The sequence below is a fragment of the Cnephaeus nilssonii genome (genome assembly GCF_951640355.1).
Source record: "Cnephaeus nilssonii genome assembly, chromosome: 2".
NCBI classification, from domain to species: domain Eukaryota; kingdom Metazoa; phylum Chordata; class Mammalia; order Chiroptera; family Vespertilionidae; genus Cnephaeus; species Cnephaeus nilssonii.
The window spans coordinates 16,592,985-16,608,576 of record NC_137073.1 but is presented as its reverse complement, the minus strand read 5'-3'; the positions used below and the strand labels follow the sequence as shown (position 1 = coordinate 16,608,576).

The 15,592-nt window shown below is 50.3% G+C and overlaps 1 protein-coding gene across 1 annotated transcript in view; it reads left to right on the top strand.

Moving 5' to 3' along the window:
- Positions 1-2,177: 2,177 nt before the first annotated feature.
- The window catches only part of SRL (sarcalumenin), a gene marked incomplete at its 5' end in the record, with an annotated part of 39,267 nt that continues 25,852 nt past the window's right edge, over positions 2,178-15,592 (top strand). The window contains one exon of the mRNA XM_079785121.1: positions 2,178-2,238. Coding sequence (XP_079641247.1) covers positions 2,178-2,238 — 61 coding nt within the window. The remainder of the gene's footprint in view (positions 2,239-15,592) is intronic.

Genomic DNA, 15,592 nt, shown 5'->3' with positions numbered 1-15,592 from the left:
TAAATGTCTCTCAACAGTTGATAATAGTTTGTGGTACCGTAAGTCCTCACTTACCATTGTCAATAGGTTCTGTGACTTGAAGCGAAATTACATAATGAAACCAGTTTTACCATAGGTTATTTGTGTGTGTGTGTGAACACTGACTGGCTATTTTATAATATTAAGAAAATAATTGGGGGGGGGGTTAACAGATCAACCAAAGGACTTGTATGCATGCATATGAACATAACCAATGGGCACAGACAGTAGGGGGGTGAGGGCATGAGCTGGGGGATAGGGGCAGCTGGGGAGAGGTCAATGGGGAAAAAAGGAGACTTATGTAATACTTTTTTATTTTTAATTTTTATTGATTTCTGAGAGAGAGGGAGAGAGATAGAAACATCAATGATGAGAGGGAGTCATTGATTGGCTGCCTCCTGCACGCCCCACACTGGGGATGGAGCCTGAAACCTGGTAAGTGCCCTTGATTGGAATCAAACCCAGGACCCTTCAGTCCTCAGGCCCACCTTCTATCCACTGAGCCAAACCGGCTAGGGCTGTAATACTTTAAACCAGTGGTCGCCAACCTTTCGGACCTCATGGACCACCAGTGGTCCGTGGATCACCGGTTGGCGACCGCTGCTTTAAACAATAAATTTAAATTTTAAAAAAGTAAAAAAAAAAAGAAAAGAAATTGAGAGGCCCCAGCCCATGGCAGGGAGCAGGCTAGAAACCATGGGCAACATTTTTCTTTCAGACTCGGGACCTTATTTGGGCTGGAATATTGAAGGAGAAGCCCTCTGGTTTGACATATATAACGCCTTTCCCCCGCTGAGGGTGCCAGCTTCCGAAGGCCCTGCTTGAGATATGGCAAAGCCAAAGCTCCCACCCCAGGACACCTTCCACCACTTGGATCGGATTAGAGTACCACAGGCTAATTGATATAAACAAGAGTGAAGTTCCTATGGCACCTCATCAACATTATAAAGGAACAACGTTGAACAAAACGACATTATTTGAGGGTGTGCTCTATACCCACACAATGGAATACTACTCAGAGTAAAAGGGAATGGACTGTTAATATATGCTACAACATGAATAAAGCTCAACATAATTTTGCTGAGTGAAAGAAGTCAGATAAAAAGGAATCATATGGGCATGATTCCATTTATATAAAAATCTAGGAAATGCCAACTAATGGCAGTGACTGCAGGTCAGTGGTTGCCTGGGAAGGGATAAAGGGAGGGACTGTGAAGGGACAAAAGGAAAATTGGAGAGTGAGGAATCCGTTCGTTATTTTGATAGTATCCAATTAGACGTCAATAAAGCTGTTTTAGAGGTAAAGTACACAGTAGATACCTAATCGATTCTTGTTCCTTTCCAAGGTGCTGACTGCTACCCTCACAGTGACACCCTCCCCAGACAGACAAGCCAGTGTCTGCTTTCCCTCGGCTTTATAGAACTGGCTCTCGGGCTGTCACATGCCCTTAGGAAAATTGCATCAAACAGCACATCGAGGAGGCGACAGCAGGCTTTGGAACCCCTGCGCCACTGGAAATGGATCTCTGTCCCTCCACCCTCTGACTTACATCACATCATCAGATGCGTCTCTTAGCTCCCCTTCCTCTCCCCCTCCCATCGGCATTCTGTCTCTTCCAGAGGTCGGGGAAGGTTAAACTCCTAGCCATTAACCTCAAAGGTTGGACATTGAGGGTTTTCGTTAACTATTAGGGCTTTACTCTCCTGACCTTTGGGGAGGGGCTGAAATGTATGTCTGTGGTTCTCAAATAGGGTTCTTGTTGCTTGGCCCTACAAACTCCCTCCTTCAGAAAACAGACATGTCAAGGTCATTGACTTGCTTCAGACTTTGGATCAAGTTAGTGCAAATACTGGGAAGACTCGGATCCCAGACCTAACTCAAGGGCCGTCCCACTTTTCTCCCTGCTGCTCCCCGCCTGTGGCCCACATCATATGACCTCAGGGCTGCTGAGGGAGGGACAAGGCCCTGCCTCCTGGGGCCTGGCGGCTGGCACAGCAGTGGCAGAGCGAGCCTCCGCTCAGCCTCGCAGGGTCGGTGCTGCTTCCCCATCACGCCCGCCCAGTTGCCCTAGTGACTGTGTGACCCTTCTCCCCCGCCCTCGCTGCCACCAGCCCTATAAATAGAGGCGAAGAGCAGCTGGGCTCTCTTGGCAGTCACCATGAGGGCGCTGGTTCTGCTCTGCTGCTTTGTGGCGTCGCTCCTGCTCCCAGGACAAGCAGGTATGACCCCACCCCTGTGAGCCAGGCCAGACTTCAACTCTGTGCTGCGGGGGGCTTGGGCAGTAGTTGGAGAATGAGGCCTCCGGGATTCCTGGGGCTGATGGCTGGTCTCATCTTGTCCCCATTCTCTTCTCCCCTGGGGTCCAGGAGAAAGAAGTGGGTGGTGGAGAGAGCCTGATAACATTCAGGGGGTTCTCAGAGAGGCCAGAGGAAGCAGAAGCAGTGAACTGAGAGGTACAGGAGGGGTGAGCCTGAGTCAGGGGCCGGAGAGGTCTGGCCAGTAGATGCTGGGGAAGAGGACCTTGAAATTCAAGACTAGAGGAGCCTCCTAATGACACAAAATAAACCTATCTTAGAGCGGAAGGTGCCCCTGGAGGTGACTGAGTTGACCCTCTCCCCTGGTGGAGATCTGGCAGGCCTGGCTTTGCATGACTGAGGACGGGACCATGCTGGGCAGAGTTGGGGTTTGTCTGAGGAGCAGTGGGATAGAGTGAGGGTCAGTTCGGGATATGATTGGAGATAGAATTGGGGATGAGGTTGGAAACTGAATTGGACAGAGGAACAGGACTGTTCTGGAGTAGAACTAGGCTTGGCTGGAGCTTTGTTAGAAGTGGCTGGGGGCCTGTGTGCCATGGTTTTCCTTTGACATCTCAGCACTGTGAGGCAGAAGCGGCTCTGGTTACAGCACGGGGGTTATTTATAGGTGTGGAGGGGATACCAGAGCATTTTGCCACCTCTCCGTTCCCAAGATTCCTGGGGCTAGGTTCCCCCTGGAGATGCTTCAGGGTGCTCTGGGGACCCCCCAGGAATCCGGGACTCCGCTTTGTCTTTTGATGACTGCAGTCTTCATCCACACGAGGGATGTGGGGGCCAGAGCCCTAGCCTTTCTGATCTTTGAGGTTCTGATTTTTGAGGGCCCAGTCTCAATCAGGAGAGCAGGTGGCCGGGGCAGCAGAAGCCATTATCTTGCAAGTTAGAGGCCAAGGTAGGGGGCTCCAGCTTCTCATGTGCTGCTGGGCCCTGCCCTTGTCTGCCCTTGAGTTAATTTGGGCTCCGTGGGGCTGCAGTGGCTGGAGTGTCGAGGATTCCAAGCGGCTGTCAGGTGGCTAAGTATGGAAACAGCCGCGTAATTGGATCCTGAGCCCCGAGCCACTGCCACCCTCTCCTTTTCAAAACCCCTCCCCTGCTCCGCCCAGCCCCAGCTGCCACCTCTTCTTCCACACAACAGGCCCGGGAACTTTTAGCCTTTTAGGGACATCCTTTATCTTTTCTCCCAACAAGGGGTCTGGACATCTGGAATGTTCCACAGGCCTCTCAGGGGGAATCTTGGAGTAGGGAAAGGAGGCAGTCAGGTGCTTTGTGCAAAGATCCTCTCTCTGCATGCTCTTTCCTTCCTGGACTCTGAGGTGTGCCCTGGCCTGGCTTCTAGGGAGGGGTTGTCCACCAGTGGGCAAGGTTCCCTCCCTCCTCACCCTGCTCACACTTGGGCTGTGGGTTCTTACCCATGTGGATTGGATCACTTCTTCAGTTGTAGGTTGCATACCCCAAAAGATGGCTTCCTTCTACACCCACTGGGAGGTTCCAAACATGAGGGTGGCTTCCCTCCACACCCATAATGACAATTTTTCCTACTGGTTGATTCTCTCGCAGAATTGTGCCACCCTGCCCACAGGCCGCAGCTTAGCTCCTGGACTTCCCACCTCACCACTGGGCCCTCATTTCCATGCCCATGTTGTTTGCTCCTCACTGGGTGGCAGGTGTTCTCTCCAACCTCCCATTCCTGTCTCCTGGGGGAACCCTACAGAGTCCTCACGTTGCTCCCATGGCCCTCTGGGCTGGGGCAATGGCTCCACAGTCTCCTCTCCTCATCTCTACGTGGGGAACCAAGTGCCCCTCCAGATGCCAGGACATTGATGGAGCCACCAGACCCCCTGACCCCAGTCCTTTGTAACCATCAGGGACCTCTTTGTCTTGGGGACAGGCTTGCTCAAGGACATGGGAAGGCAACCTTGAATCGATTTACTCTGTCTCCTCATTTTCTAGGTAAGGGAGCAAAAGCCAGAGGAATGAAGAGATGTGTTCAAGATTAGACAGTGAGTTAGTGACAGGTGCACCCAGCCTAGGGCTAGTCGCACCCCATCTGGGAGTTCCCGCCATTTCTTGGCCTCCCAGAACGCCTCTGCCTGTCTGGCGTGTGAGGGTGGTGGAGAGGCTTCCCTTAGGATGCAGGACAAGAATGATGCCATTGGTCCTTTGACTTCCTGGAGGGTGGGGTGGGATGGGGGTGCTGGATTTAAGCCGTTGGCATTTGTTAGGCTGAATATGGGACATCTTTGCTTCCTGCTGCCTCCTGGAAGCAGAGAGAGATTGGGGACAGGTGGAGCAGTTTTCTGACTTTGTGCATCCCTTGTCCTCCAGCCCAGTCCTGGTTGCAGATGTGCACATCTGCTCTGGTCCCCACCCTAAAATCCCAGGGGTCAGAGGTTGGTGCATGCTGGGGCTGACCCACCCCTCCATGAGAGATGAGGGTGTACGGTACCACCAGGAAGTATGCCCTCCCAAGACCCCCTCCTCACCCACCTCAGGCTGGTCATTTCTGGTAAGAGGCCCATTCACCTTTCCTCAACAGAGCCATGCAGCAGCAGCTATGACCCACTGTGGGGAGGTCTGCTGAGAGAGTCATGAGCTCGGGCACCCTGGGGAAAGAGCAGACCCCAAAGACTTTCCAGTCCCCTGCAAGCTGTGTCCCCAGTGGGCTCTCTGTTCCTAGCTCAGTGCAACTTGATGAGCCTCTAGGGAGCATCTGGTCCACCACTTCCCTCACTGAGTCTGCGAAGTGCTAGTCTGGGATTTGCTAATGGATGCATCCTCCCAAATGTGGATGCCTTGCCGGGTGGCCTGTGAAATGGCATTTTGGGAATGCTGATTTTGCCCCATGTCTGGATGTGACACTGAAGGTCACACAGCCTGTTTGTGACAGGGCCAGATCTGGAATTCAGGTTTCCTCACTTGCCGTCCAGTGTTTTTGGCCACTTGTGCCGTCAGAAGGAGGTCCCAGTTGCATCTACCTGGCTGTTTAGTGCTCACTGAGGTGCAGTGGGCTGGGACAGAGCTAGTCCCTATGGACATAGGAGGAAGATGGCTGTTCCTCCTCTGACCCCGTCTGAGGGGCTGAGGACAGGGCCTGGTACTGAGCCTCCTGGCCTGGAATAAGGGTGGTGACTGGGGGCGTAGGAAGGGGTGGGGCCTGCCACTGGGGGATGCTGAGCTTACCCCTCTATTTTAGGCCCCTTCTTTGCTCCAAATCCAAATCCAGCTCTACTGATGACACAACCCCTTCATTTAAATATTGTTGAAGTATTAAAAGCCCATTCATTCAAACACCTTGCCACATTTCATCATTCATTTATCCCAGATTTATTATGTACCTTCTATTTTTTAGGTGTGCTGGGGGAATTCAGATAGGAGTGGGAGAGCTTACCATTCACTAGGGGAAACAGGGTGTCTTCTGCCTTAGGCCTGTACATGGGAAAAATCAGACACATAGAGGTGTCATAGGGAGGAACAGGTGAATTGAGGTGGGATGCAGGGGAGCGGGGAGGTTATTTTTAACTGAGTGGATCAGGAAATGTTTTATAGATGAGGGGGCATTTGAGCTGGATCTTGAAGAAGATAGATTCAGACATGAAAAGATGGAAGGAAGAGAATTCCATGTAAGGGAACAGAGTGAGCAAACTCCTGGAGTCAGGAGAGAATGGAGCTCTGAACTAGGAAAGGACATGTTTTGCCTGGGATAAGGGCAAGCAGAGCGAAGTGGGGGGTCATGGGAAATCTCCCTGGAAGTCTAGGTTTGGGCCAAAGTGTGAAGGACCTTGAGTGTTGGGCTGAGGACCAGGACTTTGCCCTGTGGGCGGTGGATGACCACTGAGGGCTTTGGAAGAATCTATCTGGTAGTTGTTTGTAGGGAGGACTAGAACAAGGGGAGACTGATTAGATAGCCATGTCAGAAATGCAAGTATGAAGGTGTGAGCTCAGGCGAGAGAGCGGGAGTGGAGAGGAGGGGCAGACCCAACAGAGCTGGGGCAGAATCACTGCTCAACCTGGGAGCTGGGTGGGAAGGAGCCCTTGTGGGTTGAGTGCAGGTCATATGATCTCGCCAGAAAAGGAAACCTGGAACACAAGAGAAAAGAACAGATTTTAAAAGTTCAGTTTGGGTCATTTTGAATTTCAGGTGCCAGTTGGAGATATTTAGTTAGAAAGGTGGGGTTGGACTGAGGAGAGAAATTGAGCCCAGGGATCCAGAAATGAGATTTGTTTGGGTAAAGATGAGGGTGAGTCTGTGAGACTGCCGAGGGAGCTGTAGATTTGGGGAGTGGGAAGAGAAAGAAGATAAATGGACTTCAGGAAGAGACAGGGACCTGGAAGCCAAGGGAAAGGATGCTTCCTAGGTGCTGAGGAGGAGGCGATGGCTTTGACATGCAGGAGGCCACTGACAGATTATGGGGTGCCATGTGTGTTTAACATATATAATGATTTTTAAATTGCTTTTTAGAGAGAGAGGAACGGAGAGAGATAGAGAAAGAGAGAAACAAAAATGTAAGAGTGAAATATTGATTGGCTGCCTCCTGCGCACCCCCTACCGGGGATTGAGCCTGCAACCTGGGCATGTGCCTGACAGAGAATCAAACTGGCAACCTTTTGGTGTACAGGATGATGCCCAACCAACTGGCCAGGGCAGGGGCCACGTGTGTTTAGTGAGGACGTGGAGGAGGCAGCATATTCAGAAGGTGAGACTTTTAACATTGAGTTTGGGAGGAATAGAGAACAGTAAGAATGAGTTTGGATGGGTGAGTTTATGGAGGCAGAGAATTTTATTTTTAACACTAGCAAAGACCAAGTGTGTTTGTGGGCCAATGGGGAAGGGTGAGGAAGTGACCAAGACACCAGATGCTTGAGGAGGGTGGATGAGGTCTGAAGGAGATCTTCGGGGACACATGGCACAGCACTGTGGAGCCCTCAGAGGGGTACCACACATTTGAGGTGAACTCAATAGGCTTGGTACCAGCCAGGGATCTGACCTAGTAAGGATCCTGGTCTACACTGGGGATTGCTACAAAGGTCCTGGAGGGCCACAGAAGGGAGGGAACCAGACTGATCTTCCCAAGAACTCTGTGGGGTGGAAAGGGAGCCAGTTGCTCTGATTTGTTAGGTACTGAATGCAGGGCCAGGATCAGAGCCTGGTTCCCATGCTGGAGAAACACTGGGCAGAGTCTGAAAGACCGAGGCCTGGAGGTGAAGTCGGTGAGTCAGCAGTTTACACAGTGAATGTTAGTCTTGCTGTTGGTGAGCCTGCCCCTCAAGCCAGGTGCTGCAGAGAAGACGACAGAAGGCATCTCAGGCATTCATTCAGCAAATGTCCACTGGGTCTACAATGGGTAAGGGACTGGGTTTGGACTCCGTCAGGATTAGTGACTTCAGTGGAAGTTGGCGTGAAGGCAAGTGGCCCGAGTTTCCCGGGTGATGACCTCGGTTCTCCTTCCTTGTGGAATGGAAACTGCCCAGGCTCAGGTTCCCTCTGAGGTCTTTTCCTGGCTGTGAGGCCTCCCCGCAACCTACCCCCCCCCCCCCGGCCCCATGGCCCATTGGAGTGGCTCATTTTGGGATGGGACTGAACGAGAGGAGCAAGTTGAGTTGATGAGCTGGCTTGTGTTCTCTCACCACCTGCTCTGGGGATTCAGGCCCCTCAAAGACTGCTCACCTGCCTTCTCAAGGGCCTTCTGGACTTGAAAGCTAGAAGTCTGTCTTCAGACTCCTGCATTAGCCCTGTTGGGTCCTTTTCTCCCTCTTGGTGATTCCCTTCTCTTCTTCCACACTGGCCCTGCTCTGTCCCCCCTCCTAAGACATGCCATCAGCAAAGGCCCTGAAATTCATTCTAATGAGGGCCCATGGCTCAACACTTAGACTGTCACTTTCCCAAATTACTTTTTTTTAATTTTTAAGATACGAAGGGTTGTTTTAAAAAAATATATTTATATTGATTTCAGAGAAGAAAGGTGAGGGAGAGAGAAACATCAATGATGAGAGAATCATTGATTGGCTGCCTCCTGCATGACCCCTACTGGGACCCTTCAGTCCACAGGCCGACACTCCATCCACTGAGCAAAACTGGCTAGGGCTACTTTTTGTTTTAAAGGAGTCAGAAGATTTTAGCTCAAAGAATGCATATCTAAGGTGGAATGTCCCATTACTTTGATGGGCAAGATCTTACCAAAAGTCCCTAATGACAGCATTGAGGCAATAAATAGTCCACTCCATCTGAGCACAGAGGGGCTTAACTGTGGAGTGGGGCTTTCTCTATCTGTCCTGAAAGAGTAAGAGAATGAATGAACTGGAGCCATGGTGGGCACAGCTATAGGCCTGCAAACTGGACTTGCCCAGTGCTCTGGACACCCCAAACCTCTCTGCTAACCCCCATCCCTGGAGTCCTCAGCAGGAGGCAAAGGGAGGCAGCGTAATTTGGCAGATGGGATGGGTCAGATTTTTGGAGACATTTTCCTGGTCTGCGTCGCCTGTGCTATCGTCTTTGTCTGGGATCAGGAAGTTCTGTCGTATTATTGGTTTCATACTTCTCTAGCCCCAAAGGTGGTTTTTTGCTCAGAATCAAGGTCCCAGTTACCCCTTTGCTCAAGAGACATGCCTGTGCTTGTCTCTTCTTTGTCTTCCCTCACATAGGTCTCCGGAGCAGGAGCAGCCTTTCGGGATCTGCCCAGCCTCAGGGTGAGGGCTCGGGTGGCAGAATTGACACTTGCCTTTAAATTCCCCAGCTATTAGGAATTCAGCTATACACACCCTCATGGGGCCGATAGCAGCTTCCTCTTCCCCAGCCTCCAGCTCTTCCCTAGCTGGAGTAAATGTGCCCAGGTGGTGCATGTGCCCAGAGGCCTGATTTTGAAGAAGACCATGAGACTGTGGTGCTGGTGTCAGCTCCCATCTGGCCATCCCAGGAGCCTGTTCCCCCTGGGATTATGTCATTGGGACCACCCGGAAGCATAGGTGCCACGGCTTCATCCAGCTCCAAATCCCGGGACCCAGAAGGATTTCAGGTGGGATGTTGGCCCAGGTGGGACAGGCTCCCTAGGCTCATTGCAAGGGTGTTAAGGGATGATAAAAGGCTTTTTCCTCCCACTCTTGGGTGCCCCCTCCCCACAGGTTCTTGTCTTTCACAACCTTGAGAGCCCTTGGTCCTCTAGTCCTCTGTCAGTTCAAGAGTGCCAAAGGGCACAAGAATGAGTGTGGGCTGGAAGGAGGGCTCAGCACAGAGTCCTGGAGAAGTGGGAGATGTGGCTGTCCCTTGGGAGCCCACCCTGCGTTGGGGAACCAGGATGGGGTCATGATTGGGGTGGGGGCAATATATGATCAGCAGGAGGCAACACAGATTGGGACGCTGCAGGATTTTAGAGGAAGAAGAGTGGGGTTGGTTAATCCCACGAGGTGGGTGCTAGAAAGAGGAAGGAAAAATGAGATGAGGGACCCTCTCTGAAAGGCCCAGCTCTTCAGCCTGAGGCCACACTGTGCCCATGGTGAGGTCCTGGCCAGCCACACTGTGAGGTAGGAATGGGCTGTGTCTTTGTTTTTTTGTTTTTTTTTTAAAAATATATTTTATTGATTTTTTACAGAGAGGAAGGGAGAGGGATAGAGAGTTAGAAACGTTGATGAGAGAGAATCATCAACCAGCTGCCTCTGGGCTGTGTCTTTGCATCCAGGAGCTGACCTTCTATTTGGGGAGATGACACACACTGAAAAAAAATGTAACTAACACCCCAGCAGCTCTGGTTGGAGTTCAGAGGAGGGTTGGAAGGTCAGCCTTGTGGAAGGGCAGGGTTCCCTCTGGACTGGGTAGAAGGGGATGACCACTGGACTGTCAGCAACAAGAGGACGGGGCTGTGTGTTTGTTTAATTCACTTACTGCTGCGTCACCAACACTTAGCACGCGCTCAGCTCATTGAAGGATCTTAACCATGTGGATGAATGAGTAGATGATTTGTGCAGGCAGAGCTGGAAGAGCAACTGAAATGGTCATCAAAGCCAGGAGTGGGGAAGCTCAGAGCGTTGCACTGGCAGGGACAGGATGAGACCAGCTCTGGCTAGAATGTGGGGCTCCTGTTCAGGGGAGATCAAACTACCCTGATGGGTTGGGGCCCTTTGCAAAACGTTTTGAATGCGGAGCCAAGTAGTTCTCTCTCTGGTTCTGTCCTGAGGACCTCAGCATACCTAGCCTGTTCCCCTTGTGGCTACCCCCCACCCCCTTCTCCTCCCTCCTAGATATTTTTGGATCCTTCTAGAGGAGGGACTATATTCTGAGCTCAAACAGGTGCAGGCAAAGTCTGGCCTGGAGTCCTGGGCTGAAGGAAGTGGGTTGTGCTGGGAGTTCAGTCCAGAACATGCCAGGGGAGAGCCCTGGGGTTTGGGAGCCCCCTCCCATTGTCACCTGGTCACTGCCAAAACGGCAGCCCCAATCCTCCTTCAAGTGGCCATTCTGTTGTCAGCTCTGTTGTCTCCCATAGGATTTTCCCTAGATGACAATAGGTAAAGACTTGACAAAGCTGTTGCTTTGGAAACTGTCTCGGATGTGCATCTGATTCCACAGCTGCCTTCCCTGGGCACCTGTATCCACCAGAGAGGCTTCTAGCCGCTTTGGTGGTTACTTGTTTTCTTTTCCTTGCATTTTCTCCTACCCTTTATTCCAGATGTTAGGTTGTAGAAGATCACATTTGTCTATCCCAGGAGGTCAAGACACCAGGAGTGCTCCCTGGGATCTAGGGAGGCATCTGGAAAAATTAGGGAAGGGTCACAGTGCTCACCATGGCCTGGGGGAGCCCATGCTGGCCTCAGGTGCCCAGCAGAGTGAGCTTGGATGCAAGTTGTGACAGGTGGTGAATCCACCTCTTTCTCCTGTCTTTTCCTGCCTCAGTTTCCTTTCTGAATTGGTGGTTAGGCTGCAGAGTCCCTTACTGGAGGCTGCCTGGCAGGAGCAGAGCAGCTAGCAGGAGTGGGTCGGCAGGCATACTGGGACTCAAGAACAGAGCAAGCTGGCTTTGTCATATTTGCCACCAAGCCCCTTACCATCTTTGCACCTGTTTGTTCACCTCTAAAATGGGATAATAATACTTTGTCCTATTTACAGTATGGGGTTGTTATGTGACTAAGATAAGCAAATGGCTATGAGATGCTTAAAATGTTTTCTGATATCAGATACTTTTTAAGGTTAAAAGGACTATGACAGTAATTACAGGCTATCACTGCTGTCAGTACTGCTGTGGCTTGACAACTGCCACCAGTTTCCTCAAATATCATGAAATATGAACAACTGGGGGAATCTATCTACATAGCTGCGCCTTCTCAGGACTGTTAAATCCTCGGGTTTCTCTGTCCTCAAGGAGCTTACAAACCAGGAGGGGAGACAGTCGCCGCTCATAATATGAGGAGGGAACCATATAAGGCAGGTGTAATCAGGGGCTAAAAATAAGTAGCCTAAGAGTGCAGAGAAACGGGGAGCAGCTGGGGCAAGATGGGGCCTCCGCTAGTGAAAGCACCGCCTGCTTAGTGTGAGGTGGGTCGGGAAGATTTTGTAGGGCTGGCTTAGGCGTTACTTTCTATATCATTTTCTTGGCTCTGCCATAACAAATGACCACAAGCCAGGGGACTTAAAACAACAGTGATTTATCCTCTCACAGTCTGGAGGCTGGAAGTCTGAAATTAAGGTGTTGGAAGGGTCACGTTCCCTTTGAAGGCTCCAGGGGAAGAGACTTCTCACCTCTTCCAGCGTCTGAGAGATCCTGGCAGTCCTTGGCTTGTAGATGTATCTCTATAATCTCTGTCCTCATGTCACCTCTTCTCTGTGTGTCTCTGTGTCCTCTCCTCTTCTCATAAGGACACCAGTCGTTGGACTTAGGGCCCACCCTAACTCAGTATGACTTCATTTTAACTAAGTACATCTGCACAGAACCTATCTCCAAGTAAAGCTACATTCTGAGGTTCTGGGTGTCCACGAACCAGGTATCTGATATAAAAAAAAATGTGTGTGGGGGACACTCTTCATCCATGATAGTTCCTTAGCCTTGGACCCAGATTGCTGAGCAGTTGCTGGCTCTGAGTATATAGCTCTCGTGTCTCTCCTGGGTGATAGTCTTCTACTGGGCACAGATGGCACCTGTTTCCTTGGTCAGCTCTGGCCCCATGGTCCATGCGATTGCCCCAGCAGCTAATTTGGAGTTCTGCTGATACACCCAGAGCAAGTGTGTTGAATGAATGGTTGGACAGCTGGCCGGGGGCAGGGAATTCCAGGAGAAGCCACCTAGTCTAGTGGTGAGGCTGGGGAGGACAGTGGGAAGAAGTTTCCAGCTCCCTGTTGGGTGTGCTCAGGTGCAGATCGAGTTGGAGTTAGCACATCCTGAGGGCAAGGGTGTTTGTTCCTGGCTGGTTGTGTGATGGAGAGAACCCAGAAACTCAGGCCTGGTGTGCTATGCAACCTTGGCCCCAGCTCTCCCACATGCGCCCTACACACCCAGCTCCAGCACACAGTGGAAGGGTCAGCAGGGCACAGGTACCTCCTAATGCTCTGCAGAAGCTGCTTGGAAGAACTTCCAAGTGAATCCTCTGCCAAGTCTGTGAGAGGGTTCACATCTTAGCATTGCTGCCTTTCTCTGCTCTCCTCTCTCAAAGCAGGAGCCCCCAACTGGAAGGGCAGGTATCTGGGTCTCTTCATGGCAGAATTAGGGGTCCCCAACCTGGAGTCTGGGTGTTGAGGCAGCTGTGGAAGCTGGTGGCTGCGGCTTTGTTGCACACTCTGGTTTGTCCCAGTTCTAGAGGGGAACAGGGTGTCCAGGGGCTTCTGGCCTTTCCAGAAATGCTCATCAGCGAATCCAGTCTGTACTCTTTGGCCTGGTGTGCACTCACTCTCCTAAGTCCGGCATGTCCCACCCTCCCGATTGCAGCCATTGTTCCCTGCATACACTTGGCTTGGCTCCTGCAGCCTCTGACCCCCAATGTCCTACATCCTCCCAGGAGACCCTGGTTCCACATCCTTGAGACTCTGCTCTTTGCTGCCAGGAGTGCTCTCTTCAGGCTGCTCCCTCCCCCCTCCAATTAGATGCTACTATCTTTAAGGAGAAGATCTTAAATGCAGGAATCCAGTTCATGATTATCACAGCAACCTTCTGAGCTGGTGGGGAAGTTACTTCCAACCCTTTGATGACATCACAAAGAAATAGGCCTGAGCAGGTTAAGTGACTTGGCCCAGGGTCCTGAATCCTGGTTCTGAATCTCTTCTCTCCTGGAAAGAACTTTGCCATTAAGTTGAGAGAAGTCCTCATATTTGCCATCATTATCCATCCAGCCATCTATCCAATGGTTGTTCTGGATGCTGGGATACAAAATCCCTGATGGATAGGAAACCAAATAAGTAAGTTGTATAATTTATTAGATAGTTATAGGTGCAATGGAGAAAAAGACTAGGGAAGGGAGATGGGGAAGGCTTGTTGGAAGACAGCATCACCAGGTGGCTGGGGAAGGCCTGGCAGAGAAGGATTTGGAGAAAGCAAAGAATTAAAGATACTTTGTGTGTATGTGTGTGTTCAGCAGCTTTATTGAGATATAATTCACATACCATATTATTCATCCTTTTAATAAGATTTAGAATATTGAATACTGTACAATTCAATAATTTTTATTGTATTCACAAATATGTGCAATTATCAGCAAAGTCAATTTTAAAACATTTTCATCATCTCAAAAAAGCAACTCTGTACTCACTTAGCAGTCACTCGCCATCCTCCTCATTCCCACCCTCTGGCCCCTGGCAACCACTAATCTCTATAGATTTGCCTGTTTTGGACATTTCACACAAATGGAATCATCAATATGTGGCCTTTGTGACTAGCTTCTTTCACTTAACATAATGTCTTCCAGATTCATTCATGTTGTAGTATCAGAACTCCATTCCTTTTTATGGCTGAATAATGTTCCATTGTACCACATTTTGTTTATCCATTCATCCCTTCATGGACAATTGCATTGTCTCCATCTTTGTGTGAGTGGTGTTTCTGGGAACATCAGTGTACATGTTTTTATGTGAGATATGTTTTGGGGAGATTTTATCTATTTTCAATTTTTATTGATTTCAGAGAGGGAGAGAGAGATTGAAACGTCAATGATGAGAGAGAATCATTGATTGGCTTAAGCTCACAACCCGGGCTTGTGCCCCAACCAGGAATCCAAACCTGACCTCCTGGTTCATGGGTCAACACTCAACCACTGAGCCACACCAGCTGGCTGGGGAGATTTTATATTTTTTTAAAAAGATTTTTATTTTATTTTATTGATTTTTTTACAGAGAGGAAGGGAGAGGGATAGACAGTTAGAAACATTGATGAGAGAGAACCATCAATCAGCTGCCTTCTGCATACTCCCTATTGGGGATGTGCCCACAACTGAGGTACATGCCCTTGACCGGAATCAAACCTGGGACCCTTCAAGACCGCAGGCCAATGCTCTATCCACTGAGCCAAACCAATTAGGGCAGGAGATATTATCTTAACATTAGAAATACCTTATACTTTCTTAGGACTGTATGATTTCAGAATCCCATCACATGTCATCTGAACATCCCACTATGTAGCACGTAGTAAGTACTCCATCAATAGCAATGACACGAAGGCACAATAAACCTGGAGGTGGGCAGGGAGGGTATTTTTCTTATCTCTCTTTTTTAAAAATATGTTTTTATTGATTTCAGAGAGGAATGGAGAAGAAGAGAGAGATAGAAACATCAATGATGAGAGAAAGTCATTGGTTGGCTGCTTCCTGCATGCCCCCAACTGGGCACTGAGCCCACAGTCCAGGCATGTGCCTTGACCAGGAATCGAACTGCGATCTCCTGGTTCACAGGTGGACAGACGCTCAACCACTGAGTCATGCCAGCTGGGCTCTTTTTTTATATTGATGAAACAGGCACAGAAATGCTCAAGATCCCACTGCTGGTTAGGGAAATAAACTCAGACTCCTGACTCAGTTCTCCTTTTCCTTCCCCAGAGTCACAGGTTCCCAGGGCTGCCCCCTTCAGTGCCCCACAGGGCAGCTCTGCTTGACCACCAGGGTTCCATTCCATGGGCAGGTTCTGCATGGAACCAGGGCCTCCCACCACTGTCTACTCCTGTCTCTTTGTATTCTCCTTCCGGAATATCCCCTTGCAGGGTAGTAAGGCTAGACACCAGACCTATGATGTCCCTAGAGCCGATGGGCATAAGCCCCTGTTGGCTGCCTGTGGTCTTGGAGATGGACCATAGCCTGGGCTGGG